Below are 13,775 nucleotides of genomic sequence, written 5' to 3'. Positions count from 1 at the left end.
TAATATAATCCCTAACTCCTAGAACTCCCTTCATGATATAACAAGGCCAGCATAGTTACATTCACATAGAAACGGAGAGGAAACAATGTCTTAATATGTGCATGTCCAAGGATTTATATTGTAAGGAAGAACTTAAACATCGTGGTTCGATAGTTGAACTTCGAACCACAGACACATGTCTCCACCCCTCTGCCATAATATGACAGCTGCAGGCTTGACCTGAGGGTGAGTTGGGGTTGTGAGAGTCAGGGGCGCCGCCAGGGATTTATCACATTGGGCCCCACCACCAGGCACAGGCCACTTTGTTTATAAATTACCTCGAGGGCCGTACCGTCTAGCCCGGGGGCCGGAGGTTCCCCACCCCTGCTTTAATACGCTAAAAATATGCCTGCATTTACTAAAGGTAGGGAGTTAAGAATGGAGAAACCAGCTCGAGTGCGCTAGAATCTGAAAGTACACAACCGAAAAAAATCTGCCCCTTCCTTCAGACTTCCTTACAGAGCCCCTCCTCCAACACACACAAACGTGCACATGACCAATGAGGGCACGAGATAAGTTTGTCAGATGGCTGACAGGCAGGTAGGCCATCCAGTTACTTTAGCCTGGCCGGCTCAGATGATTGGTCGTGCTTTTTACAGCGCCACGGCTTCCACAGATGACATGTTTTTATTGTCAAAGCACTTAAGATATTCATTGCTATCGGGATGTTAAGAGCATTCCATGGAATATAACTACAAGTGTTTCTGAAGTGAATTACCTACCCCACCTTTAAATGTCAGCTAAAAGAGCAGTGAAATGAAAAACCTCTGCATTTTCTGTAAAGATATTAACAGTAGCCTACTTAATGTCAGCTTAGTAAAAACAAAACATTAGCTAACAGAATAATTTCCACCACTCATGGACCACACCTTTTCTTGTGAAGAACTGGGTGACATACTGTCGCCCTTTAGTCCCTCTCTCTTGTCTTTATCTCCTTTCTCTTTTTTTCTTAGAGCCTGACTTTTTGAGCCGTTGAGACATCGTACAACACAAGTACGTAGGCTAAGTCTTTATATATACACAGTCTATGGGCTAAGTACTAGGATCCCTCCTCGCATGCTTTCACTCTCTGCAAGTGCCGGTGCTGCACCGCGTTTGGAGGCAGGACCAAACCATTACATGTAAATAGAGGGGGGTGTACAGAGGCTTTGGATAATTAACTTTTGAAAGAAAATAAGTTAAATGAATCGTAAGTTTAGTGAATAATTTATCAATATAACGTTATATTAATGTTAATTATTGAGGATTGATGAAAGGTTACTTACATTGTTTTTTCTTAATGTTCTAAACATTTTGGGGGCCCCGTCAGTCACGGGCCCTTAGAATCGTCCTAACTTTTCACCCCCTTTTTTTTTTTTTTCACGGCGCCCCTGGTGAGAGTTGAGGTTGTGAGAGTTGGGAAAGACTTCAACAACTCCTGCAGTGCGAAAACAAATCTGAAGGTAAATCAACACTTTTCGGAAATCATATAAATGCAGTTGTTGTTGAATCGTGTATAATGTCTGTTCTGTTATGCAGCCAGTCTTCCGTTTTCCACCTCAGCGATGCTGCGTCGCTAAACTAAGATGTATTTATGCTGCCTGCTATGTTGTTACATAATATACTAAAGTTTAACTCAGATTTAGCGCAGGATTCAACCAACCCTGCTGTAGTCTGATAGTTGTCTAATGGGTTTGCAAAGTGGGTAATGTGTATTATGTTGATTTGATCAAGTCTAACTTCTAACTTGGTAAACTCAATAGATCTATAATCCTACTAGCCTCCGACCATATATCTATACATAATTTAAATAATGCATTGTTTAATGATATAGAAATACAACAATTGTATATCCATTGAAAACCAGTCTAGTGTGTTAAAGATATATGATTGTCTTCCAAGAAGATGTTGTCTTGTTTACATAAAGGAGGCCTTAGTGTGTGAGTAAGGTCCGTGTACGTTTAGTCAGTTTGATTTTTCGTTTAAACCAAAAGCCAAAAAACGAAAATACCAGCCTTTTTCCGTTTTTGATTTAAAACGGAAAACCAAAGCCGTTTTCCCGTTTGTGTTGTCTGAATCAAAAGACGGATAACGAGAAAACCTAATAAAAAAAAGTCTGTACATTTTGTTAGTTTGATTTTTCGTTTGAACCAAAACAACGAAAATACCAGCCTTTTTTCGTTTTAAGGCGAGACACGGCAGGCAAAAACATCGTTTTTCAAGTACTGGTCAATTTTGAGATTGTGTGCTATTTTGATTCTATAACATGTTTTCTTTCAGGCTTTTGGAAGGAAAACGTACAAAATACACATTTAAGTGTTTATTTTTACTATAGTTTCTCTATTCTTTCACACACATATACGGGTATTGGGCCGAGGGCGACACCGTACTTCCGGTATCCGCCGTTTTACGCGAGGTGCAAGCAGGCCAAGGGTTTAGCTGTACACCGTCTAGGTGTTGCTAAGCTTCCTGTACTGAATATCATAGTCTATTGCCTTAATCAATATCTAGTCAACTCTAAAATACCACATATATGCAATGGCATGTTAATATTATTGTGACAAATGGGGTATTCACCTGGTGTTTCCAGAAATTAGACGTAGATGCAGCCAAAATCGACGCAGTCTGTAAGGGCAATCCGACAACCCACACAGCTCTAGTTTACGCTGGTAACGACCTAGAGCACACCCCTCAAGTCCAGAGATGTAATCCGAAGACATGCAGCGATTTCTTCGGTCGTTAATTCAGAAAAAAAAACTAGTGCGCTCTGCCTTGCTACATTAGCTAGCTTTTTATATTTGCACTTCCAGGATATTTGCACCTCCATGAAAATGGCGTATTTATATATATATATGGCGCGTGTTGCATTGTGGGTACTCGTGACGTCACTGTGTGTGAAAGAATTTGCGTCTGTAGATTTCTCCTAAATTCACCAAAAGTTAGCATTCTAACATAACATAAAGTACGGCGACCGCTGTGTGCACCATGTCAACAGAGATATCGTTGGAAAGCTGTGTCTCTCCTGCACAATCTCATCAGATCCAAATATGGTCATTTCCTTTGTATCAGCAACCAATCGTGAAAGCACAAAGGGGTCTTAAACCAAGAAACAAAATCTCATTGGCTGGTGTCAATTTCTGACAACGTGATTCGTTCAGATGCGTCACGTGGTGTGCTAAAACACTTCCTGGTTAGCTTTCCGCTAGAAATTGAAATCTCAAAATGGCAAAAGAACGGCGAAAAAAACTTTCACAGAGAAGACGACAACAATTGTCACTTGCACGAAGCAAGATTATACAAAAACCAAATGACCCCGAACATGAAATACCTTCACGGAGTGCGTCGATACGCAAGCTATCATCCAAAGAACAGGAGGGTTTAGCTAGCGCCTCACTGCAATCTTTAAAGGTCGTTTTCTCAAAATGAGTTTTTTCTCCTACTCTGAGTTTGAAATGTCAACTTCAGTAGCACGTAGATACACCAAACCTTCCAGTTATATTCCTATCAATATTATGAAGGCTTTTACAGAAGGGTTTGCTCATATATAATTCATAGCCTGAATTATACAACATTGTACACCTAAAAACATGGCAAAAATTGATATTTTAGGGCTGTTGACAGTATTTTCTGATTTATGGAGTGATAAAAAGAGATATCCAATATCCCTTCTGTAAAAGCCTTAGATACTAATATGACTACAAAATGAAATAAGAATTTTGAACCTGGCTTTATCCAAAGTTCAGATTTCGATTCCTGTGTTAAAATGTGTGCATATTTAATGCGATAATGGATAATTTGCATATTTAAACATGCTATTTTAGAAAACTTGTAATACAAAAAACAATTGCCTTATTGTAAATAATTAACTGGAGAAATTTCTAGCTGATACCTTTAAGTTAAAAAAAATTACCCTATTCACCTGGGGTGTCTCGCCTTAAATCAAAAAGGAAAAAACGGGAAACCAAAGCCGTTTTCTGAATCAAAAAACGGATAACAAGAAGACCTAATTAAAAAAACGGTCTGGTTTTGGATAACAACTTCTTTCAATTTTCCGTTTTGTATTGAAGAATGAAGAAAAGCCATCCGGTGGACCGGAAGTTAAAGAACATATTTCAAAATAAAAGACCCGAGGCTATAATGGCAATGCTGTAAAAGTTCAATCCTGGAACCCAGAAGTCTGACGACCTTTGGCTGCCTTTGGCCCCCCTGCTTCCGGCACCCATGCTGACGAGGATACGTTTATTTCTGCATTCACATGCAGATATGCGTTTATAGAGAATACAAGTAATCTTTGCATAACTTTATTTTGCTGACTTCCGGTTTGTGCTGTGTCTGCAAATCCAGTGTCCAGCTTGTCACTGTGTGACAACGTCATGTTTGTTGCATACCTGCAAGATTTACCTGTGACAAATGTCAGGGATGTGAACAGAACTGTCGCCCTACTTTCACCTGCACCCAGCAGCAAGCGGGAGAACGATATCTCATACAGTCGACCCCTAAAACAGTTCACACAGTAAATGGAACAGTTGTTAAGCATTATTTTGTCCAACTAGTCTTCATTATGAATTTGTTGTTTGTCTAAACTGCTAAGCTGACAGCTGACTGAGTTAGAACAGAAAGACATGCAAGCCATAATCACTAGACGCTCAAAAGAGGAATGTGTGTGTAAGGCTTACATGAACTGAATTGAATCACTGTCCATTAGTTGATTAATAAACAAGACATTCAAGTCAACGTTTTAGGCATTTTCATTTGTAGCACGCTGTAAATAAGGACTATGAGTCTATGAATGAACCAACCCAGTCTCACGGCATTTCGTGTTCACCAACACGATTTGCCCCTTTTTTTCGTGTTGCACAGCACGATTTTAAAAGCAATGTATTTCTACTGCCTGCAGCACGTCTTTTTCTCCGGTCGGGTCGAGGAAGACCGGAAGCTGTGTGGTTCATAAAAACATGTTCTTACTCAATATCAAGCCACAGTTATTGCTTTTATTTGAAATCGTATAATTTCGGACTTTTGTTGCCGTCTGTGAGGAAAATAAATGGGGCTCAGAGCCTCAGGATACTGAAATCTGTATTTTTAAAATCTTTTTTTTCCTTCTAATTTGTTATTCTTTTCAAAATAACACACTGTTATTTACTCACCAATAACACACAATTATCCTTGCTTTTATTTATTGGTTTAATTCCATAATCTCGGGCTTTTTTGGCGTCCGTCAGGAACTGAATTTCAAAATAAAAATAACCGGAAACAGACGTAGGCATTTCGAGCGATTACCCAAGATCCTCAGCTATGGTTTTAAGCTCGTTTATTGGATGTTTTTAGCCGCAATGCATGCTGGGATTTGGTGTTTATATGATATGAAATCCGGAAAACATTTTAAAAGAATAAAATAATACTTAATTCCGAGCGCTCTTGCTTTTCTCTTTGAAAGTCATCACATAACGGCATTGTAATACACGGTTCGGCTGCATTGTATATTACAGATCTGCCGTAGTTCTTTATTTATAGAGCCCTGATGAGAAGACCTTTGGAAAAACTGAGAAAATGCCGCCGAAACTGAATACTTGACGTGGATCATAAATATATTCAACAATTAAACAACATCTTCAATTTCTCTTCACACAATACGTCTCCTTGCAGTATCAACACTAATTCGGCTGACTTTTACATTTGATCTAATTCACAGATAGGTTATATTTACACCATAACGGTGCACAGCTGATATAAAAGGACTGTAGTTTTTAAAGATATTACTGATTATCTTTGAATGTAAGAATGTAAATACTGAGTCTGAAATAGTATAGCAATATGCTGTAAAATTATGTGAAAGCATGCATAAAACTACACATTTTCAGATGTTGTACGAAAACAAAAGTGTCCTACACTAATAATACAAAGTTATTATGGCTGTGTGTACCTTGTGTGCACCGCCTAGTGGTTAAAGCACGTTATTGAATTATTGTGTTTTATTTGATTAAAAAAATATTAAGAGTACATACTTTCATAGGGGGAAAGTATAAATATAGAATATAAAAAATCAAGAAGATACTATAAGTGATCTCTACAATAAAACAGTTTAGTGCAGGATGTACAAAGATATTAATAGGAGGAGGTGCAAAACAGAAAAACGAATTAACCTTTATTTAAACATTAAATAAGAAAAAAACTTTGGGGGTATCTATCTACAGATAAATATTAAGCCTGACAAAGTACTTAACGTCTAATATATTGCTTTCCTGCAATGTTAACTATGTTGAAGCACTTATTTTAACTGATATTATACATATGAATTATACTCTTATGTATGTAGATAGAATAAGAAATGTGCAGAATATGACAGTTTAATGGTGGAGGTACACATATATTGATAGATGTCTTGTAATGCACTGTTGAGGAACCTGTGACCCAAGTGTTTCATTCATTGCATAACTACACCGTAGTTGTGTATATGATATGTCAATACACCTTTGAAAATCTTGAAAGGGATGTGCAAAATAGCCATAATATACAGTCTTTAATTAACTATTTGTAGAGAATAACGAGTAATGAATATACTTTATTACTCGTTTCCATTCATGTCAATTGCAGATACATGTTTAGTCTTCTCAAGCACCAACTATCAAATATCTCTCCTGATTGTTGGCACTTGACAATCACCTTACCTGAATTTGACTCAGGTGTAACTAAAGTCTGATTTAAGGGTTGTTTATATTTCACATAATTAATCAGAATCTGCACAGTAACTAAAATAAATGCAGTGGAGTAAAAATACCAGGTTAACCTCTGAATTGTAGTGGAGTAGAATTACAAAGTAACAATGAGCTGTCATGTGGGTATTAATGCTGCGCATTATGGACACAAGCGATTTTCACCCATTTATTAATTATATGTTTTACATTTGATAACACCAATGTGTTTAATACTGGCAACTTCTAATTGTGGGAAAAACGAAAACGTTCAGTCCCATAGAACATTTTGCGAAACACAATAGCCAGCATGTGTAGTTCTGGGGGGGCGTTCGATTCCAGTTTTGGATAGTCTGGCGTGGTTTCGTTCCATTTCACACAGCTGTTTGACGCTCTGCGTAACCTTACAGGGACTGTAGTCCTAAACGATAGCTGGGGATTATGGGTAGTGTAGTGTCTTCGGCCATCCTAAACTCAGAAATGTTGACAATCGCAATGATGCTCGAAATGTCCCTTATAGGCCTACGTCTGTTTCCGGTTATTTTTATTTTGAAATTCAGTTCCTGGCGGACGCCAAAAAAGCCCGAGATTATGGAATTAAACCAATAAATAAAAGCAAGGATAATTGTGTGTTATTGGTGAGTAAATAACAGTGTGTTATTTTGAAAAGAATATCGAATTAAAAAATATTTAAAAATACAGATTTCCGTATTCTGAATTTCTGAGCCCCATTTATTTTCCTCACAGACGGCAACAAAAGTCCGAAATTATACGATTTCAAATAAAAGCAATAACTGTGGCTTGATATTGAGTAAGAACATGTTTTTACCCGACCGGAGAAAAAGACGTGCTGCAGGCAGTAGAAATACATTGCTTTTAAAATCGTGCTCTGCAACACGAAAAAAAGGGGCAAATCGTGTTGGTGAACATGAATCAATAGATTAAAAATCGTGTTGGTGAACACGAAATGCCGTGAGACTGGGTTGGAATGAACACATGCAATGTGGAAACACACAAATAGGTTTATTCTCAATACTCATAACATGTATCAGACACAATGACTTTACTGAGAGTGAAGATGACATGAACATAGTTACTGTATGGTACTGAAGACAAAATACAGTATATTGCATTTACCCAGGGCCGTCCCTGGCCAACTTGGGGCCCCAAGCGACATTGTGAGATGAGCCCCCCCCCAACCGACAGGAGTGAAAACATTTTTTTTGGAAACAAAGTAGGCTACTTTGCAAATATAATTCCTGTTCATTATTATTATCAACACAGTTACTTTTTTATACAGTGAGGTAAATGGTAAATGTGCATGTATGTCGTTCAGTATGCGTTTACAGGTGAATACGTCTGCATTTCCTGCCAAATACTAGCCTCAAAAAGATTCAAATATAATGAATGCAAATAAACTACTTCTACTAATAATAATAATCATAATCAATTCAATAATATAAATACTATATTATTTTATTATAATATAGTTGTAATATAGTCAAGACAAAACATGCTTATGACATGCTCAAAAACTGATATTTCTTAAAATAGAACTGAGCGGAGAACTGCGCACAGCAGCTGAGGCCCTCTGGGCGGGGCCCCCTGCGCAAGGCGGGGCCCCATGCAGCCTGCGTGATTGGCCTGTAGGGAGGGGCGGCCCTGCATTTACCTCTTCCTCTAACTCTCGCTCCAAAAGTGGCCTCCATTGAAAAACGTTTTTTTTTTTGTTTCTGTTCTCTAGTGATTTTATTTTTTGTTTTGAGAAGTAGAAAATGAAAATCATCCCGTTTTTTAAGTTTAGTAAATCCATTGTTGACCATGATAAAGAAAAACGCCTTATCCAGTGGTTTTTTGTTTTTGAATATCCATTTGTGAAAAGAAAATACCGATCCCCGGTATTAAACGGGCCCCGGGCCGGAATTATTAAAGACAGTGGTAACGTTAAGCTCCAACGTTATCAGACTTTTTATCGGTACTGGAGACATTTAAAAAATATGTCATATGTATTATTGCTACATACACATTATATCGCAGTTTTAGTTTCACCAACTCCGTTTCTAATATGCAATAAGACTACAAAATGCGTCTATGATGTATTTTCGAGCTTTCCAATCCAGACGAGATCTCTCTCTCCCATCTGTGTGCGAGGGGTCGGGGCCGTTTGTAAAGGTCTCCTGACTGTGTTACAGACTGTCATCCTGGTTAGTGGTTACTCTGGGTTCTGTCTTCAGGACAGAGAGTTGGATTTTTTTGTTAATTGGATGGGACTTGATTGGATTCAATATTAGAGTAATTTTCTCGTTTGTGTGTTTGTTTAAATATATTTGGCCTTTGTTTATGTGATTGAATGATTTACTCAAATAAAAAGGTTGATGAATTATCATCTAATGATTTGTATGATGTTTTATTTATGTTAAAGGTCACTTTGAATGATTTTAACTAATGATAAGGTAGAAAAACTAACATTTTAAATTCGGGACGGTCCACATTAATTTCGGGACGGCTTAGATTGTATTTCGGGACGGTTCCGGGAGGATGGGGAAAAAAGTTAGTCGAGAGCCCTGGGACCGAGTAAGCTTCAGAGGTAACATTTTGTGTCTGATGTTCATCCAGACATGCGGGTGGCAGTGATTGGAGCTGGAGTCATCGGCCTGTCAGCAGCACAGAGCATCTACGAGCAGTTTCACTCCATTGTCAGTCCACTGAGCATCGAGGTGTATGCAGACTATTTCACTCCTCTGACCACGAGCGATGGAGCTGCTGGCTTGTGGCAGCCCTACCTGTACGATGAAGGCAATGTCCAGGAGACGTAAGTGTATTAACTCTCGTTTGATTCTCCATTGTATCTGCAGAAAATTGCCAATATTGTATACATACACTTTTTCCTCACATTTAGAAAATGGAATAAGGAAACATTTGACTACTTGCTGAACTGTCTCAGATCGCCAGACTCCATTCAAATGGGTGTATTCCTTCAATCTGGCTACAACCTCTGCACTGAACCAGCCCCAGTGAGTAGTGCTTTGTTCTTTTAAAAAGCCTGTCAATCTGTCCTCAAAGATAAGATTTGACCTTGTTTTGGATTTTACAACCAAGAGCAAAGGCAGTTGGAGATATAGTTAATGTAACCTCATATAACTAGTTAATAAATGAATCACATACCAGTGCTATAGCTACCATAAACACAGTAATTAGTATTCAGCCTCACTAACAGTAGAGCTTTGTTCAGCTTCTCTGCTTTTGTTTTCCACAAATAACAGAGAGGCCTCACCATGGGTCAGACTTAAACTCAGAGACAGGGCTTGATTGGGAGTCTGTATTGTGACAAAATGTAACACAGCCAGAACACAAGTGATGTGATCTGTACTGCTTTCTGATTGCAGGATCCCTCATTTAAAGATATCGTCCTAGGCTTCAGACAGCTCACAGAGCGAGAACTGCAGATGTTCCCCGGATACAAGTAGGTTTTGTTGCTGAAACAGACATAACAAGCAAAACACTGAAAGAACATAAAGCAGAGACGCAAATAAATAGTTAGTTTGTTCCTTGCTATTACATGCAACTTAAATAGTTCATATTCCCAGGCGCATCATTGATGATCTATTTGCTTCGATCTTATATAACAATATATTGCATGGTTCCCTATGAAAGAAAAGCATATTTTTTACAATGTCTCTTCTAACATGTGCAGTCATGGGTGGTTCAACACTGCTCTCATGCTGGAAGGTAAAACATACTTACCTTGGCTGATGGATTGGTGAGTGATTTGTTTTTAATCTCTTGAAATAAGTTATTTTCCTTGTTGTATCAGTATTGTATTTGAACAGAACTTTACTTAAAGTCTTGAGTTGAAGTCAGTAAAGCACTTGCTTACAGCTACATTTCTTACGTAATCAAAAAGAAGAAGGGAAGCGTCTTATAGCTTGTTACATATGTTATATTACATTTAGTTTGTAACATCCCCCCATGGCTGAATCTAATCTTATCTACTCTTAAATGTTCAACACATGGTCTCAGTTTAGCTGTTCTGTCATTTTCTTGGTTTATTGTTTTCTAAATTCTGTGTTAATCATTTGTAGTGGTTAATTGTATATCCTAAACAACAAATAATTACACAATGCAAAGTAAAAAGTAGTGATCTGTCAGTGATCACTAACTAAAGTTTACACAGCTGCTGAGTTTCAATGACATGGTCATTTAAAAAAAATGTAAGACCTGACACTGAATTGTGCTCAACACACATTTACTTTTATACTGTGTAATGAATTGTAAATTAGTAATATCATTATCCAGAATAGCTGGTTCTAATCTTGATTATTTTCAGTTGATCAGGAGTCCAAAAGTATTTTCTTTCGGCTGTTCTTAATTAACATCTAGTTTCTGTTATTCTTAGGTTGCAAAAAAGGGGAGTGACATTTTACCAAAGAAAAATAGAGTCCTTTAAGGAGGTTAGTGGAAGCTTTCAATATTAATGATACATACATTTTCTGTTTGATTTTCTGTTTCATGTATAGTACTTTTTTATACTGAGTCTGTAATATTGTAACAGCCCGAATATTGTTTCACTTCTTACAGAAATACTGTGAGTATGTTAACACTTCTCTTTTTCATGCTTTATGCTCTGTTCTTTTCATTAAGCTGGCAGAGTCTGGGGCAGACGTGATAATAAACTGCAGTGGGATGAGATCAGGAGATCTCCAGCCGGACCCTGAGCTCAAACCCGGGCGGGGGCAGATCGTGAAGGTGAGGCCCGACGGGTTGAAATGTCTGTCTCTATAACCAGCTATAAAAGCAACATTGAAGTTGTGGTTGAACCTTGATATTATATCTTTGTTTTTCAGGTCGAAGCGCCGTGGCTGAAGCATTGGATTCTCACCCACAATTTAAAAAAAGGAATCTACAATTCACCATACATCATTCCAGGGTGACACAAAACACTCATTAGCACTGAACTGTAGGAACAAGCCTCTCCATTAGTGTTTGAGTGATAGTAATGTGGAACTACAGTTTCAGACAGAAAATGCATGCAGCAGGCAAACGTTTGCAGGGCTTATCCTGTGTTGTGTACTTGCTGTCAGATCATAAAAGATTACAGTGTTTTTGTATATTAAAGACAGTTGCATCTATGTGTCCGCAGGAGTCGACTCGTGACAGTCGGTGGGATTCTCCAGTTAGGGAACTGGAGTGAAAAGAACAATTCTACGGACCATAAGAACATCTGGGAAAACGCTTGTCAGCTCGAGCCAAGTCTCAAGGTAAGGTGATGTCAAAATGTTGTTTGTCTAAAGCCCATAAAAAGGCTTTCTGTGTCAACTGTAATAAATGATTAACAGTAAGTCTTCAGTAGTGGTAAAGTATTTAACATTTGATATATTTAGAACACTTGATAGTGACAATGGACAATTCGTTTTTTGCGATTATGTGTTGTTGTTGTTACTTACCTCAGCATGCCAGGATAGTGCAGGACTGGGCCGGCCTCAGGCCTGTTCGCAGCAAAGTCCGATTGGAGAGGGAGACCATACAGTCCGGTGCAGCTGCAATAGAGGTAAACAGCTCAGTTGTATTTTGAAAAGATTTACATTACTTTTAATATTAATTTTTGTTCATCCAACTTCTAAAATATCGTGCCTCTCTTTCAGGTGATACACAACTACGGACATGGAGGTTTTGGACTCACCATTCACCGGGGCTGCGCCCAAGAGGCAGCAAGGCTCTTCGGTCAGATTGTGGAACAAAAAGGGAAAGGTCCAAAAGCTCGCTTGTAAATTTCTGTGCAGGTGCTTGATTGATTGATTGATTCATTCATTGATTGATTGAGGTGCACTTCCAATTTTAATGTCAGTTCCTTGTGCCTCATAATCCAAAAACTGTTATTTTCTATAACCAGCATTTTAGCAAACAGATTTTCAATTTCCATACCTTTGGGGTACTTACATGACATAAATACAACTCATTTGTGTAACTTGTATGTAACTCTAAAGAGTAGACACCAATTAAATGATTCACATCTAATCATAGATAAATCCATAGAAGGATATGTTCATTTAAAGAAGTATATTGTGTAAAAATAAATTCTATGTTCTCATTAAATGTAATGTAGAAAAATGTCTAACTGATAAAATCACTTTTTATTAATAAATAACAACATGAATACACTGCTCTTTTTGAAAGATTATTTACTATAGTATCATACACATTTACATCCAGTGCATCGACAAGAATCTGTGCACACAGACACTTAATACAGCACTATATCTCCAACAGGTAAAGAGTCAGCTGGCTGGGCCTGTACTAGTTCCTGTAACTTTTTTTTACACAAATCTTTGCACAGTGTGTCACTCTGACAAGTCAGTCTCCACATCACCTTTGTTACAAACAAAAGCAAAGACAACAACTAAAACAGGTATTGATACATATACATTATTTACAGAAAGACAGAATGTAACATCCTGTTAATGGATGTGTACATACATACACGTGTAGGTCTATGTGTGCAAAGCCTCGACTCGAGTAGAGCAAGAGACGCTGCATTTATAGATCAGGACACCATATATTCATGTTCATGGCATTTGATTGAGCGATGAAAATACTTTTTAGATTTACTTCAACATTAACTTACAATTGTCTTCAGATGCAGGCCAGGATCTGTGGACTTGTTCCAGTTGTGTTATATTTATGAAATATCGTTCACTATATGATGTAAATATGCTATGGTGAAGGCTTTGGCAGATTTATTAGGTTGTTGATTCTAATATGGCCTCATAATGATACTTGTTTCTTCAGCTAACAACAAACATCATCCATGTTAAAATGTGAAATAATACTGACGCAAAATAAAGAACATATTTAGCACAAGGTTTAACACAGTGACTTACTGTGTGTCCTTTCACTGCCTTTACACAATTTATTTTTGAATTAAAGGTGGGGTAGGTAAGTTTGAGAAACCGGCTCGAGATACACTTGTTGTTATATTCCATGGAACGCTCTTAACATCCGATAGCAATGAATATCTGAAGTGCTTTGACAAAAAATACATACAAAAATGTCATCTGTGGAAGCCGT

General features: G+C 37.8%; 1 protein-coding gene across 1 annotated transcript; it reads left to right on the top strand.

Moving 5' to 3' along the window:
- The first annotated feature begins 1,373 nt into the window (after window positions 1–1,373).
- Window positions 1,374–13,694, top strand: LOC117561018 (D-amino-acid oxidase-like). Its single transcript, XM_034238184.1, has 11 exons — window positions 1,374–1,481; window positions 9,327–9,522; window positions 9,610–9,724; window positions 10,097–10,173; window positions 10,405–10,470; window positions 11,107–11,161; window positions 11,352–11,456; window positions 11,555–11,637; window positions 11,851–11,968; window positions 12,160–12,258; window positions 12,353–13,694. Exons 2-11 carry the CDS (start codon window positions 9,329–9,331, stop codon window positions 12,476–12,478), a joined length of 1,038 nt encoding a protein of 345 aa, XP_034094075.1. The 5' UTR covers window positions 1,374–1,481; window positions 9,327–9,328; the 3' UTR covers window positions 12,479–13,694.
- The last annotated feature ends 81 nt before the right edge of the window (window positions 13,695–13,775 follow it).

The sequence above is a fragment of the Gymnodraco acuticeps genome, unplaced genomic scaffold, assembly GCF_902827175.1.
Source record: "Gymnodraco acuticeps unplaced genomic scaffold, fGymAcu1.1, whole genome shotgun sequence".
Taxonomy (NCBI): Eukaryota; Metazoa; Chordata; class Actinopteri; order Perciformes; family Bathydraconidae; genus Gymnodraco; species Gymnodraco acuticeps.
Note: the sequence above shows the minus strand (reverse complement) of the source record. Positions and strands in the feature narration are given on the sequence as shown.

Coding starts and splice junctions, on each gene's coding strand:
- LOC117561018 (XM_034238184.1), top strand. CDS start 9,329: ATGCGGGTGGCAGTGATTGGAGCTGGAGTCATCGGCCTGTCAGCAGCA. Junction 10,174..10,404: donor CAGATGTTCCCCGGATACAA/GTAGGTTTTGTT, acceptor TAACATGTGCAG/TCATGGGTGGTTCAACACTG. Junction 10,471..11,106: donor TTACCTTGGCTGATGGATTG/GTGAGTGATTTG, acceptor TGTTATTCTTAG/GTTGCAAAAAAGGGGAGTGA.